Source organism: Miscanthus floridulus, chromosome 18 (assembly GCF_019320115.1).
Source record: "Miscanthus floridulus cultivar M001 chromosome 18, ASM1932011v1, whole genome shotgun sequence".
NCBI lineage: Eukaryota > Viridiplantae > Streptophyta > Magnoliopsida > Poales > Poaceae > Miscanthus > Miscanthus floridulus.
This window is the reverse complement of record NC_089597.1, coordinates 81,093,855-81,112,366: the sequence shown is the minus strand read 5'-3', so window position 1 is coordinate 81,112,366 and position 18,512 is coordinate 81,093,855. Positions and strand designations below refer to the sequence as shown.

Genomic DNA, 18,512 nt, shown 5'->3' with positions numbered 1-18,512 from the left:
ATTGAACTATCAAATACACCTGCTATAACCTGGCAGGTCATCTCCTCCTTATGCATTTCAAACAAATCAACCATCTGTATCTCATCAACTAGTTTGACATCCTCATTCAATCTTTTGTCAAAGAACCAAACAGTGGGTGTCCGGTTAGTGCACAGATTCATTTCAGTTGCCAGATGTTTCAACAGCAAGTCTAGTGTCAGTGACCCATACTCCACATCCCACTTAAACACTCGGCCTTTTGTGTATGATTTTCTACCAGTCGAGTCTTTGGAAGCAAAAGCTTTGACTTTAACCTCTAGCGCAAACATCCCAGCCCTAAGAAGTAGTAAATTCATCCCCAAATCAAAGTGTATACATGCACAAATCATCATAATAACAACTAATCGCCAACTGTGTTGACCACATGGAGACGAAGGATGCAGAAAGGGTACCTGCTGCCGCTGTCCTCCATCGCCGCCGGAGCAGTGGACGCACACGGAGGCGCTAAGCCTAAGATCCCCGCCATCAGGGTGCCTCTATCACCTCCACTGGACGTGAGGTTAGGGTTTGTCTCCGTCGCCACCACCTCCAATCGCCGCCGCCAACCACGCCTCAATTCGCCGCCGGCGCTCACGCCTGGTTCGCCGCGGAAAGAGCTGGGGTTAGGGTTTTGTCGGAGGGATGAATGGAGAAGAATGGACGCCAGCTGCTCTACCTTATCCAATTGAATAGGGGCAATACGGTCCTATACGAGAATACGCCGCCTGCCAGTGGGCCCAGCTTCGTAGGAGACGTAGATCAGGGCATGGATGTGTTGGATCAAGAGTTGTAATGACAAGTTTCCAATAAGAAGAATAGGAATGATGTTTTTAAAACTTGAGAAATTGTAATGGCAAGAATCCAAATATCCTTTTTTTTAGATTACATTTTGGTTACCCTTGTAAACGTCACTGTGTACGATCTCAGGTCTCAGGGGATGTGATGCTGAAGTTTGCAAGAACAACATTAGGATGGACTTGTGATTGTAAGGAGTACTTCTCAAGATACAAAGTTTTCACTTTGGTCATGCTTGGCAAGTTGCAGACTACAGAACTTCTCAGAACACTCTGGGCCAAATTAAAACCGTGACAGCAGGCATCAAGTTCAAATTGGTCGAATCAACATTCTAAAAAATGGCAAAACTGTTAAGTTTTATGCTAACAATCATTATATGTACTACTAAGTGCAGCGTATTAAGCTAGCGTTATTCTACTCATAAGCTGCTGCAAAACCTTATCATTGGGATAAAGCTTTGATAACCAATTACTTTATTTGTATATCATTTATATATGTAGAACAAATCTTAATCATAAGTATTTTGATACAAACCTAAGTAACAAGCCACCGTTGAGTGTTGACCCCCAGTAGTTGTGTCAATAGCCAACCGTAAATGAGGTATTCAAATCAGTGTAGAACAAAAGTCATGCGTCCTTAGAGCAAGTATAATAGCAGGCTGTAAGCCGACTAAATGCTGAGGTGGAGGAGAGATGGGAGGAGAGAGAGGAGAAGCGGGCTGTAAGCTTACAGCCGATTTGGACACAAGAACCCAGAAAGTCTGTGAGAGAGACAAGTGGGCCATGTATTAACTGTAAACACCTAACTACTATATGAGTGGACCGAGAGAAGACTACAAGGAACCTTACAGCCAACAAGCCAGCTGTATTATTAGCCTGGCTCTTAGCTAATCAATGTCTCTCTCTCACACACACTCTCCCTCTCTCTCCTTATGCCCAAATGTGCAGGCTCCAGCACAATCCCTGTTCGCTTGTGTTTGTTTAGCGGATAAGCCTAAAAATACTACTGTTTATAAGCCAAACAGATCCCAGCAAAAATGACCTATGTCCCGTCTTCAGGGACTGAAGGGCAGCAGGGCCACCGCCGATCGAAAAGCTTGCAGACGCGGCAGTAGCATGCAGTTGCACAGAAGAGAGCAGAGGCGTGCCACAAAGGACACCGCGCCCCATTTTGCCACAGGCTTGCATGAATTATTACCCGCAGGGAAGCCGAGCCCGAGCTCCCTATCCTTGCGTCGTCCATCGTCTCTGCTGCCGCGACTCTGTTACCTCCTTGCCGCGCGCCGGTCTGTAGGGCTGTAGCTGGCGAGGCCGCGCCATGAGCGGCACTGCTCACCTCGCTGTACCTGACCTGTTTAATAAATGCACAACAAGCCCCACTACTTGCCCCCCTCATTCCCTTTTTCCCACTCCCACCCACCCGTTAACTTGACTGACTCCGTGCGTCCAGACACATGACCAGATCATGGAGAAGGCCTGGCGCGGCGACGGCACGTGCCTGGCGCGACGAGATGCATGCCACGCTCCGGCGCCACGGCGGCCCAGTGCCGGTGGTATGCGCCGGAGCCGGAGCCGGAGCCCTGCAGCTAGGCCTGGTTCACGTACCCCTGGTCCACGCCCCCGCGTCGTAGGCCAGCCGCCGGCGCCTAAGAACAAGGCGTGGAGACCGGAGATTGCAGGCGGCGGCGGAGAGCACAAGAGCGTTGCGACGGGGACCCAAGCGAGGGCGGTGGCGGCAGGGCGCGCCCGGGCCGGCCAAGGGCGCCCGCATGGTGGTGGCGAGGCCCTGTGTTGCATGCCTTTGTGCAACAGCTTGCCACCCAATCCACTGCAGCTCTGCAGGCTTTTCGGCGGGGGCGCTGCCATTGCACTGTACTACTCCGTAGTACATTGGTGGTCGAGCGTATTATTTGGGTATGAGTAGAATACTACGGTTAGATAGGACACAGCTACTCCTAGCTCAACAGCATGCTGGGTAGGGTGCGCTTTTACGACGGGGGGATCCGAAATCCTGTAAAAAAGAAGAGAAATAAATCCACTCCGGATGCTTGGTGTGAACATTTGGAAAGAAATGAACCAACACACGCGCCATTAATGTACGTGCATTGGGACGCTACCCTAGATTACATTTGGACGGTGTTTAAACATAGGGGGCTAAAGTTTAGTAATAGTAAAATAAATTATAGAAGTTCTCAGTAATTTGCGAGACGAATTTATTAAGTCTAACTAATTCGTTATTAGCACATGTTTACTGTACCACCACAGTGTTAAATCATGGACTAATTAGACTTAAAAAATTCGTCTCGTAAATTAGTCGTAATCTGTGTAATTAATTATTTTTTAGTCTATATTTAATAATCTATACATGTATAAAACATCCGATGTGATTGGGAAAAGACTAAACTGAGGCCGACGAGTGAAAGAAGGAACCAACGGTTGGGCGAAGCCCGTGTGTCGGAAACGGCCAGGTTCGGCTGCTCTGGTCCACTCAGTAGTCGCTCTAGTACACTCATCACTCATCTCGACGGCAATGGCCGGCGGCTAGCCCAGCCAACGCTGCTACCGCCAGCCCTGACGTGGTTGATGGCCATGGCCCAGCAGCACCAGTAGTGTGGTGCGCAACGAATGCGAGCGCAGGCGTCGCCATGCCGCGGGTACACATGCATGTACAGTGCACTCGCGCCGCATGCACTGTACCCGTCGGCCGCGCGCAACTCGACCTCTCAGGCACTGCATGCGCAACAGTCGACCGAGAAATTTATGGCCTGGCATGCTGCCAGTGCCATGCCACTCTGCCTAGCGTGCAGTTCTTCCTTCCAGACGATGCATGCCAAGGCGGCAAGGCATGGGGGTCGAAGCGGAGCGCGCATTTATAAAGGCTATGCTGTACGTGCCAAGGCATCCAGCGCCCATTGTCCTTCTCCCACCACCATAGCTAGCTTCTCTGCTCCTGCTGCTATCCGTCTACTCACCACCTTCGACCTCGTTGCCTTCCATCGGCTTCTTCTGATCTGAGACAACACCTAGGCTTCTGAGATCATGGAGAAGGCGAGGCGGCGGCACGTGCCGGCGTTCGGGGAGTGGAACTACTCCTCCTCCTCGACGTCGTCCTCCCCAGACGCCAGCGCCGCGGCAGCGGCCGAGTCCTGGTGGTACGCGCCGGAGCCCGAGGCCTGCAGCGACGTCTGGTTCAGGTACTCCCCGCCCCCGCGCCGTAGGCCGCCGGCGCCCAAGAAGGCGCGGAGGCCGGGGACCGCGGGCGGCGGAGACGTCGTCTCTGTAGCTGTTGAGCACAAGAGGGCGGTGGCGCTGGCAAGTGCGTGCGCCCCAGCCATGGGTGCTGCACGCAGGGTGGTGGTGGTGAGGCCCCTCGACGAGGACCTGTACCGGGTGCCGCCGCCGGACGACCATACCACTGTCTCCCACCTTCCAAGGCGGCGGGTACGTCGTACGTGACGCATATAGTAGAGCGACTGCAAAATAAAGCTCGCGTATTCTTCTTGCTATCCTTCGGTTGGTTCTTGCAGACTAAGGCCCCGTTTGGGACAGCTTCAACCGGCTTCGGTTTATCTGACAAAACACTGTAGCAAAAACACTGTAGCGCGCGGGGAGAAGCAGGAAAACTGGCTTGTGCGTCTTTGATGAACAGTGACGGCGTCAGTGAGAGGAGAGGGGAGGAGGGAGAAAACCGGCTTTTGCTACAGTGCTGCTACAGTGTTTTCGTCGGATGAGCTGAAGCCGGTGCGAGCCGTGCCAAACGGGCCTAAAAATTTCCTCGATCGCTTTGATTTTCAGAAGAAGAGGGCGGCGAGGAGGAGCTTGTGGATGGGTTGCTTGGGCCTCAACTGCGTCGCCTCAAGCTAGTAGCTTACCAATGCGGCGGCTAGCTGATGCTGTTGCAGCACTGCTCTTTAAATTTTCATGTGTGCTTCCTCTCGTGTTCGTTGTTAGCTCCCTCTCACTGTACTGTATGCCATACTGCTATGGCAGCATGAAGATTAGAGCGAGGACGGAGCAGTACTAGCTTAGCAGTAGCCTAGTAGTTGTGCCAGCGATCAAGGAATAGAGTACCAGTGAAATTCGACGGGGTCGGTCGTGCATGTGTGGATTGCAGCATCTTGTCATGCCATGGCATGGTACCAGTGAATAGAGCCATCTTCCATTGCTAGTAGCTCCTGGTCTTTTTGAACTGACAAATATATTACCCGGATGTCTGTGTCAAACTCATCACTCCAGTGACTACGAGCCCTGCCTCACTTGCATGCCAAGTGACGCGCTTTGAACTAACCGCACATTTTACGAACGGTGGTACTGTTCATGCATGACGTAGTGTACATGTGCTTTGGGGTTTGGGCAACGATTCATGAACGATCCATGTTCAGATAGCAAACGTTCCTAAAAGGCGACGGATCAGAGAGCAAACGTTTCTATTCAACAGTAAAGATGTAAATGCTTCCAACAGATGGCCCGGAGCTGTGTTTCTTCTCTGCGAACGGGCCGGCTCCATTGATCTAGGTACACCAGTCCATTTTGGCAGAGGTCCCTGCGTGGCTTGTCGCAGGCACAGCCAGTACAAATGGATGCAATGGCAATGGGCCTGTTCGTTTATTTCTAGTTGACCTGATGTACCGTAGCTCTATTGTTTGGTTACTGCAGCAGCACTGCCACGGCCAGTGGTACCTAAACGGGTTTTCGTGTGCAAGTGTAACTAGGGTTGCATCTTGTTGTCTCGCTGGCCTTTTGTTCGATTGACCATACCAACGACACTTTGCGAGATCACTTATAAATTTTGTAAGAAAACACGTCGTTAGTGAGAAAAGTTCTCTAGATATACAGTACATATATAAATTTTGTAAAAAAACGCCTTAAAGATGAACAGTCTTAGAGGGAGCAGCAGACACTTTTCATCAGAAGTCTGGCTTACACTTCTCATCAGCAGACACAAAATATAAATCAAAATAATAAACAAGTATATGTTCTAGTGTCTGATAAGGTACCCCAAAACTGAACACAAGGCACAGCGGGAAACTCAACGTAATGGGTAACTGGCAAAATCCTCTCTACTTCTAATTAAACATTCAGCATTGCCAGAAGGAACCCACCCTAAACAAACCGAAGCCAAATAAGACGAAGATGGCAAGCAAGCAACTTCCCCCTTACTTCTTGGCATCTCCAGCCTTTGTCTGCAAAAATTGCGCAGCAAACATAATTGATTATGTGGTTGGCTACCAGAACAATGGGGAATACAAGTAGCAACCTAGAAAGTAGCAGTTGTTTACTGGTACTCACCTTCTTCACACCGCGGATTTTCTTTGCCCTGTTCTTACGTTCCTTCATCTGCTTTCGTGACTTCCCTACCTTAGTTGCAAGGCCGTTCTGTCAAGGAAAAACAGAATATTAGCACCTACAAACAGGTGTATCAAACACAGGCTAACAGCAACAATAAATGGCGACATCTGAAGGTTCAAGACAGTCAAACACTAGCGAGCTTAAATACAACATGTGCAGTAATTCTGCCACATGAAAATGATCACAGAGAATCTGCCACCATTCTTTGTTTCAACAATAATATGCATGGTTTTTTGCTCCGATGTTAGCATAATAGTAGGTGTCCGATTTTTTCAATGATGAAGGTCAAAAGGATTGCTTATGGCGGTTGGGTAGTCATTTGAGCTTTGCTAGATCATGAAAACAAGGAAAATGAACACCGATCAGAGGCTAACCCAGACCATTCAGGTGTAGTTTGGTGTTCAGTTATACAACAGTGGGATGTTCTCTTATACAACAGCAGGATAGGTAAGACATCCTTGGTTCACAAGAATTTTGCTTGGTTCGAGATATAGAAAGATAAATATATGAAAGAAATATCTAGTCAAAGCTTGAATGAAAATATCTATACAATGTGCACTAAAATAATGTAGCAATAACAGCTGTTACAACAAGCTTGTCATCCAAAAAAAAAAAGCGTCCGAGATACCATCAAATTGGGTGATATACAAAATTACATGACTTTGCATCAATGCCCAGATTAAAACCATTTTAACGAAGCACAATTACATGTTAGGACAAGCACTCAACCAAGTAAGCTACTCCCTCCATTCCAAACTACAAAATGTTTTGAGTTTTCTAGATACATAGTTTTTGCTATACACTTAGATATACACTATGTTTAGATACATAGTAAAAGCAATGTATCTAGAAAAGCCAAAACGTCTTATAATTTGGAACGGAGGGGGTAAAAGCTAACACATCAGTATATATCTCTATAGCAGTTTAGGCTTTTATGATGTTAAATGCATCCACTAAACCAGCATAGCCTTAAGACAGAAGATTCAGCCATTCAGGGAAAAGCCCAAACTACCATAGCAGGCAACATCAGCCGATACTAGGGAGTAGAGACACTTAGGGTGTTTGGTTTGAGGAATGAGTAAGTCCATCATCTTCTCCCTACTCACTTTTTGGTTTTCTTTGCAGAATGGAATAGGTTGATCCATCGTCACCTTATTTGTCACAAGCTAATGATTAATACTACCATAGCAGGGCAACATCAGCGGATTCTAAGAGTGTTTGCTTTGAGGAATGAGTAAGTCCATCATCTTCTCCCTATTCACTTTTTGGTTTCGTTTGCAGAATGGAATAGGTTGATCCATCGTCACCTTATTTGTCACAAGCTAATGATTAATATAGTATGTGGGTAGGGTCATTCCACCAAATTTGAAGAATGGAGCGACTTCTCAAACCAAACACCCTGTAGCCCAAACCGAACACCTGTAGCACATTTCAGTAAATAGGGCCTTGGTCTAAGCTCGTACAATTCAGACACTGAAAGAGCAGCTAAGGTGGTGTTTAGATCCATGATGTAAAGTTTTGGGGTGTCACATCGGATGTTATATGGGATATCGCATGGGGTGTTTGGATACTAATAAAAAAACAAATTACAGAATCTGTCAGTAAACCACGAGATGAATTTATTAAGCCTAATTAATCCATCATTAGCACATGTGTTACTATAGCACTTTATTGTCAAATCATGGACTAATTAGGCTTAAAAGATTCATCTCACAAAGTAGTCGCAATCTGTGCAATTAGTTATTTTTTAGTCTATATTTAATACTCTATGCATATGTCCAAACATTCGATGTGATAGGTTGTAAAGTTTTGGCGGAGGAACTAAACAAGGGCTAAAAGTCACCGAATGTTATAGACAAATCAACCACACATTCCTACATCGGGACAATTAAACAACGAAATCAAGCGCGGAACTCGATTACACTATGACATCGCGAGGCAATAATAACATACCCGGATGAGGCGGTACTTGGGCTCGAACTTCTTGGCGGCCTCGAGGTTGTCATAGATGAGTCCGAAGCCGGTGGACTTGCCGCCTCCGAAGAGGGTTAGGAACTTGAAGACGAAGATGCAGTTGGAGTCCTTCACCTCGTGAGCTTTGCCAGCCTCTCTTTCAGCTCCGCCTGCGCAAAAGACATACCATCAAGATCCCGCCGAACATCACCGAGAAACGAGGAGAGGACGAGATCCCCGACCTTGGAGACATTGGCGCGGCCGGGGTGGATGACCTCGAGCACGAACTGCTTGCGAGACACGAGGCGGTTGGTCATGACCTTGCACGTGCGGAGGGTGACCGCCGCAGTGGCCTTCGAATCTGCCATTATTGCTGCGGCTGTGCGGCGACGGCGGCGGCGGCCGAGCAGGAGGGCGGAAGGGGAGGCGGCGCTGGAAGAGAAGTGTTTGCGTGAGAGGCTATATGTAGTGAAAACCCTAGGGGGCTATTTTGTTTGGCTCATGCGGGCTGAATCAGAACGCCCACCCTTCTATCATTTTATGGTTTTGGGCTAAAAAGTCAATGCCACTTTACTAAAGCACTACGGGAAACAGTGACTTTGCCGAGTGCCCCAGGCACTTGGCGAAGCCCCAAATACACTCGGCAAAGACTTTGCCGAGTGTAACACTCGACGACTAGCACTCGGCGAATTTTCCACCGACAAACAGATGTTTGCCGAGTGTCAAATATCAGGCACTCAGCAAAGGGTTTGCCTAGTGTCAAAAAACACTCGGCGAAGTTAAACCCTCGGCAAAAAGGGGGTTAACGACGTCCACGGTAATGGAGAGTTTGCCGAGTGTCAGACGGAAGACACTCGGCAAACATCTTCAACTTTCCCGAGTGCCAAGCCTCCGACACTCGACAAACATCTACGTATTTGCCGAGTGTTAAAGCCAATACACTCGGCAAACATCTACTTATTTGCCGAGTGTTTTAACTTTAACACTCGGCAAACATTGCACACTCGGCAAAAAATTGCCAGAAAATAGAAACTAGCCTCTTTGTCGAGTGTTAAAGCCAAAAACATTCGGCAAAGGACCTTTTTGCCGAGTGTTACACTCGGCAAACTGTCCAAAACCCCTTGTTTTTACTGTTTTGTTACGTATAAAGGACCCCTCTCCAACAAAAATCACAGGCATGTATATTACATCACATGCATATATTAAGCATCACAGGCACACAAATAAGTTCTAGTTTATTTGAGAAAGTAATCCACAAGTTCTAGTTTAAACAAGTAATGCACAAATAATCCACAAGTCACTGAGGAGGCCCTTGGAACCACTACGACTGATTCGGGTCTTGTGGTTGAGTATTCGAAGCCGCCTATTGATTCTACACATAGGAGAAGACATGTGTGAGACAATATTGGTATCATTTGAGCTAACTAAGGAACTTGTCTAAGTTAAAGCATCTGTCTTGTCAATCCATTCATTGGTCAACGAATTCTGACTAGAGTGGCCCATGTACATCCACTCACGGTCACCCATCCTCTAGCATATCAGCGAGTAATATATAAAATCACGTTGCATCTACACGTTCCTATAATGTCTATTAGGTAAAGATAGTTCCTAATCCCACCCGAGGATGGTCCTTGTGAGTCTCTCCTGCAAGAAAATGAACATAGTAGTGTCAAGTCAAAATTTTGGTAGCACCTCTTCTGCACGGGGAGGTTTCAAAAACCTGCATCAAATATAATGGCACGATGGCCGACAACCACATCCACACCAACAGAACGACACGATGGCCGACAACCGCATATAGCTCACAAGAAAGCAAATAATTCATGGTTTATCCTTGTCTAATTTCTAAAAAAAAGTTATATCACCTCTATAGACATCCTACTACCTCTCAATCTTCTCTAAAAATGGTCCATTTCTATCACTTTCTAATTTCTTTTCTAATTTCCAATTCATCCTACCTTTTTATAATCTCTAATTTCTAATTGCTTTTCAAATTTCTAATTTCTAAGTTATTTTCTAAATCATCTTTCTAATTTCTAATTTCGTTTCTAATTAACTAGAACAACAAAAATTTTAGAATTACCTAGGACGGCGCGGGCGTGGCGCACCGGGGGACGATCGGGCCACGGGTGTGGCGCGCCGGGGCCGGGAAGGTGCCGCCAGTGGGGGGGGGGGGGGGTGGAGCCACCGCGGGCGTGGCGCGCCGGGGCCGGGAGGGCGATGTCGGGGGGCGGGGGCGCGCCGCCGAGTGGAGCCGCTACGGGCCGAGCGGGGTCGCGCCGCCGGGGATGGAGTGGGGTCGGGGACGCGGGGGCGCCGCCGGGGTGCGCCGTCGGGGGATGGCGCGGGGGCGCCGACGGGACGGGGTCGGGTGGTCGCGGCGTGTGTCTGTGGTGTGTGTGCGTGGCGTGCGAGGTCACGCCGGGTTAACTGTCCGAAATCTGACACTCGGCATACCCCCTTTTTTATTTTTTTTTATTTTTTCAAAAGGTCTACTCGCCTGGCAGTGGACCAGCACCCAAACTTTGCTGAGTGTTTTGTAGAAGACACTCGGCAAGGAGCTACTTTACCGAGTGTTATATAGAAACACTCGGCAAATTACGCTAATATTTCATGTATATCTTTAATAGCTGGTTTTAGTAACATTTTTCCTATATATTTTGAAAAAAACTTGTCCAATTCACTCAAAAATGCATATTTGTTTTTTCTACTAATATTATTTCATTATTTCATGCAGTTATAGCTCAAAATTAATTTATATCAACTAAAATTCTATAATTACAATTAATAAATAAAAAATATCAAATGGATCCGAAAAATTATCAAAATTTGACATGAACCAATCTATGTTGTGTATTGCCTATACAAAAAATTTTGAACTCAAACCCCAATTCACATGTCACTTGGACACTAAATCTTACCGGATCCTTCTAAGTTCTACGAATCTTCTCTGGAGATGCTTCCGTTTGTAAGCATCGTACGTCACAAATTGTGCGAAACATTCTCAATTTTTTACCACAGCTTCCACATATGATATCATGACATCTTGACAAATCTCGTGATTTTCAGACTTTGTTTGGTTTTTGTAGAATTTAAAAATCATTCGGACACATGTTCGTGGTCGTGTTTCCTGAACAAAATGTTCGAAATTTCTTTTCATTTACTGCATGAGACACTAATCCGGACTCAATGACACGAATATGATTTTCCACTCATTTTATTCTATTATTTCAATCACTTGCTGTTCAAATTTCACTTAAATCAATAAATTACTCAAAATGAAATTAATTCACTAAATATAGCAAACAGACCAAGAAATAGACCAACTTTTAACATGCAGTACCAAATGTCGTACGTGGGGAGTAGAAAAATTGTGGAGGGCCGAGGAGGAAAAATAGTTTTGGATTTGCCGAGTGTCTCCATAAACACTCGGCAAACCCATATACTTCGCCGAGTGTCGGCAGAAAACACTCGGCAAACATGTACTTCGCCGAGTGCCTCTAACGGACACTCAGCGAAGTACTAACGGTCGGCACGCCGTCCGTTAGGACGGCGCACGCGCGGGTCACGTGTTGGTTATTGCCGAGTGTCCCATCGAGACCGAGTGTTGACACTCGACAAAAATTAAATATGCCGAGTGTCTGATGTTTGCCGAGTGTTGACACTCGGCAAATAGTAAATATGACGAGTGTCTCGAAGGAAACACTCGGCAAATCTACCGTTTGCTGATTCTTGTGTTTGTTATAAGAAAGAAAAATGGGAAAAAAGAAATAGTTTTTTTATTTATTGCAACATGCTCGTTGATTCCTACCACTTAATCTTAATTTATTGTATCTTCCCGGAGTTCCCTCTCCGGGAATTCGGTTTTAATTATTCCTGTATATTACTTTTTTATGAGTGCCCGATATAATGCACTCGGCAAACATAGATCACTCGGCATTTTTACTGTTTCCCATAGTGAAGGCCAATTTAGTAGAAGAAGAAATTATAGCTTGTATAGTAATAAAAATGGTAACGCTACTGTACAGGCGTCCGTCCGCTGGGACGCTCCTTGGTGGGTCGCGTCGCTAGCCCAACTATTCCCTCCCATTCGCTCGAGAGTTTCTCAAATATAAATCCTCTCATCTACTCGTTCCTATCTGCTCTAGGGGCAATGCCCACCATCGCCGCAAGCTAAGGGAAGCGAGCAAATCCGCTGCCCGATCGCGGCCGACATCTCTAGATGCAAAGGGCCAACTCCACAACTACAGAACAGACTTTAGAACGATGTCCCAATTTGGCATTAGCCTCGGTATTTTTTGCCCCCGGGACTAGAAGGCCTTTAGTCCCGGTTGGTGTCTCCAACCGAGACTAAAGGTCCCTGCCCAACGGCTAAACCGGTACTAAAAGTCCTCCAACCTTTAGTCCCGATTGGTAATACTAACCCGGACTAAAGGTAGACCCTTTAGTCCCGGTTGGTAACACCAACCCGGACTAAAGGACCTTTTAGTCCCGGTTGGTAACACCAACCGGGACTAAAGGTTTCCGGATGGGTTAGTTCAAAAGGAAAGCATCCCATCCATTGTTAGATGTGTTGTGTAGGTGGGGTGGTAAGCTACGCGCGAGGCAGTGCTTGAGATCTTGGGTTCGAATCTCACAGAGCGCAGCGGTGGAAGGCATTATTTTTTTTAAAGCTGGGAGGATCTTTAGTCCCGGTTGTGGTAAACCGGGACTAAAGAACAACACCTTTAGCCCCGGATTGCTAGTCCCGGTTGGGAAACCGGGAGTAAAGCTGGTTTCCAACCAGGACTAAGGCCCCGTTTGGTACCGCTCCCGGCAGCTCCGGCTCCGGCTGACATCCCTGCAACGAACACTGTAGCAGCACTGTAGCATCAGAGCTGTTTTTCTCTTCCCACCTTTTTCCTCTCACTGTAGCGCTGGTACTGTTCATGGAGCCGGTGAAGCTCGAGTTTCTTGCTTCTCCTGACACGCTACAGTGCATGAACAGTGCGGGAGCCGAAGCACTGCAGAGCGGTACCAAACGGGGCCTAAATCTCATATCTGTAGTAGTGCTCCAAGCGTCTTCCGTCTTTACGTACAGGACTAGCGTCGCATTTGCGTCCCTGCCAAAATCATCGGGCCAGCCTACTACTGGTACTAGCAGTAGTAGCAGCAGCAAGCCAGCAACGCCTAGTTGCCAGCCAGCGCCCAGCAGCAATCATGCTCCTAGACAAAGCCCACAGGAGCCATGGTCCCAGCCGAGGCGCCCGACGGCCACCACAGCCCACGGCGCTAAGCAAACTAGGAAAAGAGTCGAAGAAGGGACTAAGGTTGCCTTTAGTTGCTCAGCATTTGGTTGGATGATCACTGGGACAAGTAAATCTATCGATAGGGAATATACCCTTAGATGCTGGATTTCCTGAGCCAAAAAAAATCTGGCAGACTAGCTTATCCATGTCTTCTAATATTTGTCATTAGTAAATAAATTAAGGATTATTAGTATGTCATATTATTACTTTGTAATTGTGATGGTAGAATTAGTTTTAATAAGTGCTAATACATTGATTAATGTATGTTTCGTGTGCTAATTAGAACTAGATGATACCCCACGCGTTATTGCGGGAATTTTGTAGTGATATATTATAGAAACATTTATATAGCATCAAATAGTAAAATCACTAAAATAAAATTGTATAAAAAATAAAAATGTATGTGTGTTGAGCTTATCTTGAGCTGATGTGAGAATTAGGGAAAATTTTAGAGGAGCGCACCGGATGAATTAAGGAAAGAGAGTAACAGGAACTTACCCTTGCAGGCAGAAAAAAATTATTATAGTTATCAATTATCATTATTATATTTGGTAAACCGTAAACATACTTATGTTAGAGAAAATTGTCTCACTACTAATCAAAACCAACTTGCTTCCGACGTCAAGTATATGGTTCAACTAGGTCTCGTCGCCTAACTGGCGATTCAAGTCAGGTCTCGGTGGCGTTTAGGGTTCCTCCTTCCTCTCTATCGCTGGCTTAGATTTTTCATTGGGATCTGAGATCGAGTTCATGTCCCATCCATCATTCGTGTCCACGCCAAATTCTCCTTCTCGGAACCTAGCCTAAAGTTTCTAACCAAGTTCCTGCTGCCCGAGACGTAGGGTTCGGGGTCCAACTATTGGTGTTGGTGCCCATGGATCCAAAGGCGGATGAGGTGTCGGTGATGCTGGTGAAACTGCGGTTGTCAGAGATAGAACAGAAGGGTCTCAAGATTGGTGGAGCTAGTGGCGTGATCAAGGGGAAGTTGGAGCCGCAAGCGGTGGGTAATGTGTTGTCGGACAAACCGGTCCGAGCGAAAGCCCTAGAGCTTTCCCTACGCCTGGTTTGGTGCCTGTTCAAGGGTGTGGAGTGCAGAGATCTGGGTGAGAACCGCTTCCTCTTCACCTTTCTGCAAGCATCGGGGAAGAGGTGGGCGCTGGAGGACGGTCCATGGATGTTTGGCAAGGATCTAGTGGTGATGGCGAACTTTGATGGGAATAAGACAATTGATGAAGTGGAGTTCACTGTGATTCCCATCTGGGCGCGTATCATGAAGATGCCATTGGGGATGATGAACAAGAGGGCTAGGGAGATGATAGGAGATTTAATTGGGGAGGTGCTGGATGTGGATTTTGATGATCAGGAGATGGCGATCGGCCAGTTTCTTTGGGTGAAGGTGAGATTGGATATCAAGAAACCTCTGATGAGAGGAGTGACTCTGGACATGGGGGAGGATGGGAAGGAGGAGATGAAGTGGTGTCCTCTTGTCTATGAGTACCTCCCTGATTTCTGCTACACGTGTGGTCTTATCGGCCACACGGATCGCTTCTGTGAGGTGCAGCTTGAGAAAGGAGCTACTAGCCCTTTGAAGGTAGCAAAACAGGTCATGGTGGAGGGGGTTCCCAGAAATCTTTGCTCCCTGCCTTGACAGATACTGTAATGGGAGTGGAGGTAGGTGAGTTGAGTGCTGGAGCTAAATCGGTGGGGGGGGGGGGGGGGGGGGGGGGTGCAGTGAGGGATGCCCTAGACGTGAACAGTACCATGCAAGTGCCACCAAAGGAGAGTGGGGCACTAGTGCATATTAGCAGCCCTCCCAATGAGGACTTGCCTGCTCCTGCAGGCGAGGCTGATAAGAAGAAGAAGAAGGGTGGAAGCTCTGCAAAAACTTTCAAAAGGGTGAGGAGGAACTCAGGTGGTGAGAAGAAAGAAGAGGGGGACAAGATGGTGGAGAAGAGAAGCAGGGATGAGGAGACTGTTGACTGTAGTTAACAACTATTATAAACCATCAATATAACATGTATAAGGGCATAAATATGATCGCCAACAAAGGTCTATGGGTTTAAACTAACAAATTCCATGAGTTTTGGTGAATCTGTATTTTCTGCAGGGTTTATCAAGAAAACTGTCAAGGTGGACCTAGATGTCAGAATTAATCGCGCTTATCCACAGCGAAATCGACCCCAGAAGGTTCTAGAAGACTCGAGAAGATACCACACCGAAGCGGAGGGCGAGGCACCGCCAGGTGGGGCCAGTCGGCCCCACCTGCAGGCTGGTCGACCCCTGGGGCCCACCTGTCAGCCCTCGGTTGCAATGTCGGTTCTCCACTGCCTTAAGGATTGCATCTACGCTGCTTATTCAAGTCAGTTTGATTCGAGGGCGCAGGATTGATGCTCTGGCCTATATATATCAGCCCCTACCACCCCCAGGATCATATCATCAAACCCTGATCAAGTCAGTTGAGAAGACAGAAACCCTAATCATCCTCAGAGCTCCATCATATTTTAGGGCATAGCTAGTTAGGCGAGGTCTAGAGAGAGGCAAGCCGGTTTGCTTGGATTCCTAATCGTGTCAAGAGCGTGGTTTGGTATAATCTTTGTACCCCTCTCTTTTGTATCTGTCATTACTTTTATATGTTTGTTACAATTGTTATGACATTATTATTCATATTTATGTTCCTAATTATCATGTTCATCATCTACTTTTATTATATGCTTAGTATAGTTGGATTGTCAACATATTCATGCATAAGTTCATATAGCGCTCACCCTGGTATACACGGGGTGAGTGGTCGACATTGTGTAAGCGTGGTGCTTATATGTTGTTTACCTATGGATACACCCTATATTCCGGGTCGTGTAGTAGAACGTGGATGTGACACTCCCATTGAGTACTTTGTAGTCCACTCCCCGAATATAGGACAAGTAAGATCTAGTTACGAAGGAAGACAAGCTCTGTTCTTAATCTTCCTTAGTAATATCCCTTATGTGTAGATATGAAGTTGATCTTAGCCATTATTACTAAGTGTAATTGCACTAATCAATGTATGCTTTGACTTATAATTAAGAATGACTTAGGAATTATTTCTCTAATATTCTACTTAGCCATGCTAATGCCATAGAAAGGAGTACTCTGAGTGATTAATGATTAGTTATTATGCACCATTCATATATACATTTACCTCTTGACTTACCCCTATTGTGAGAAGAATATTGGTTATGGTTTACTTCTCCATCAATAGCATAAGTTATCAATACATGTCCTTGCCAGACCTTCCCTGTGGTAAAAATATAAATAACGATACCTAGAATACTCCCAAATGAAGTGCTACAATGGTATATTATCTGTACGCTTGTAGATTACTTTCATTCATGTATATATATATATATATATATGTGTGTGTGTGTGTGTGTGTGTGTATATATATGTATATATTTCTTCCTAGTCATATAAAGTAATAAAGAACTACTTAGTATCATTCTAGTAATAATACTAGGTAGTACCAATAAGCATCTCTAGCATCATCACTAGGTATGACAACCTAGTAAAGCAATGTTAAGAGATGTAGTCATACATTAGGTGACTACTAAAACAAGTGACAAGTTAATAAATACCAACAAGCATTTCTGGCGCCGTTGCCGAGGATGGTAGCTAGGCAAAGGAAGTATGGATAAACTTATACTCATTGATGTGATCGAGATAAAACATTGACCTCTGCTCAAATAGGCTTACCCTTGTTTTGTCTACTTTTGTATCTTATGCAGGGTAATGTATGACCGGTTTTGACCTTCCGACAAACTACGTTGAATATCTAGAAACATTAATCAGGAGAACTAGAGCCAAACTCAAGAAAGTCTTAGCTTTAGAGTAGGAAGACAACCAAATAAGGCGAAGCTTAACACCAGAATTTGAAGCCATGGCTAACAAGACTTTCTGTGAATTCTCTGCTCCAACTATAGCCAACATCCGTACTAGACCAATAGTCGATGTTGGAGACAATGGATTTGAGCTCAAGCCAGCTCTCATCAATATGGTGCAAGCCAGCCAGTTTTGTAGAAAGGCACATGAAGATGCGAGTGCTCATCTTCAACACTTCCTGGAGATCTACAACACTTTCATCATCAAGAGTGACCAAAGATGCCATACTACTTCGCCTCTTCCCATTCTCACTCTTAGGGAATGCAAAGAAATGGTTCTACGCCAACAAAGATAGAAACACTACATAGGATAACTGCTTCACTGCCTTCCTAGCCAAGTTCTTTCCCACGGGCAATACCAATGCTCTATGTGGGAGAATTTTAAGTTTATAACATCAACATGATGAATCTATCCCTGAGGCATGGGAACGCTTTCAAGATTACATTGCAGAATGTCCTCATTATGGGATAGAGAATTGGCTACTCATGCAGATTTTCTACCACGGGTTGACCAACAGTACCCATGAGACTATGGATGCTACTACTAGAGGTGCATTCCTGTTACTCACCATACCAGCTGCAACAGCTCTTGTGGAGAAGATAGCCTCCAACCAAGATTGGAATGAAGAACGTCTTCAGACCCACAAGAGAGGAGGAGGTATGCATCAACTTAAGAAGGTAGTCATGTTGTCTACCAAGATAGACCTACTGATGAAAAAGCTTGAAGACCGAGCTAATGAGAAGCAATAAGTCATGCACATTCATGATTCCCGCATGACATGTGAAGAGTGTGGAAAAATTGGGCATTCAGGGAACAACTGCCCTGAAACCCATCAGGATGTGAACTTCATCAACAACAACTACTTTCGTCCTCAATAGAATCAAGGATGGAATCAACAACAGAGGCCGAACTACCAAGGTAATTACCAAGGTAACCCTCAAGGTAATAATTTCAATAATTGCAATTAACCACCCTTGAGAGAATTGATTTCTGGCCAAGCTAAAATTATGGAGGGCTTATCTAGAAAACTAGCTTCCAATGATAGAGTTTTAGAAAATATCAATAATAGAATGGATAGCCTCTCGTCTGCTATTAAGAACCAACATAGCTTTAATAAAATGGTAGAATCACAAATAGCTCAGTTGGCTGCTGCTGTTCCTCCGACCAACAAAGGTAAGATTCCGGGGCAACCAGA

General features: G+C 45.9%; 1 protein-coding gene, 1 non-coding gene and 1 pseudogene across 2 annotated transcripts; 1 reads left to right on the top strand and 2 right to left on the bottom strand.

Moving 5' to 3' along the window:
- Positions 1 to 3,851: 3,851 nt before the first annotated feature.
- Positions 3,852 to 4,870, top strand: LOC136519859 (uncharacterized). The gene is made up of 2 exons (XM_066513243.1): positions 3,852 to 4,253; positions 4,608 to 4,870. The coding sequence occupies exons 1-2, from the start codon at positions 3,852 to 3,854 to the stop codon at positions 4,674 to 4,676; spliced, it is 471 nt and encodes a 156-aa protein (XP_066369340.1). The 3' UTR covers positions 4,677 to 4,870.
- A 1,098-nt stretch (positions 4,871 to 5,968) lies between these two features.
- LOC136522599 (small ribosomal subunit protein eS24z-like) lies at positions 5,969 to 8,482 on the bottom strand (annotated as a pseudogene).
- Positions 8,483 to 17,677: 9,195 nt separating this feature from the next.
- LOC136524921 (small nucleolar RNA R71) lies at positions 17,678 to 17,786 on the bottom strand. The gene has a single exon (XR_010776268.1). It is a non-coding gene; the product is annotated as a small nucleolar RNA R71 (small nucleolar RNA).
- Between the last annotated feature and the right edge of the window lie 726 nt (positions 17,787 to 18,512).

Bases quoted from the DNA above. Each gene is read 5' to 3' on its own strand.
- LOC136519859 (XM_066513243.1), top strand. From the start codon at position 3,852: ATGGAGAAGGCGAGGCGGCGGCACGTGCCGGCGTTCGGGGAGTGGAAC. The intron at 4,254-4,607 runs GTACGTCGTACG...TTTGATTTTCAG, and splicing joins CCCACCTTCCAAGGCGGCGG to AAGAAGAGGGCGGCGAGGAG.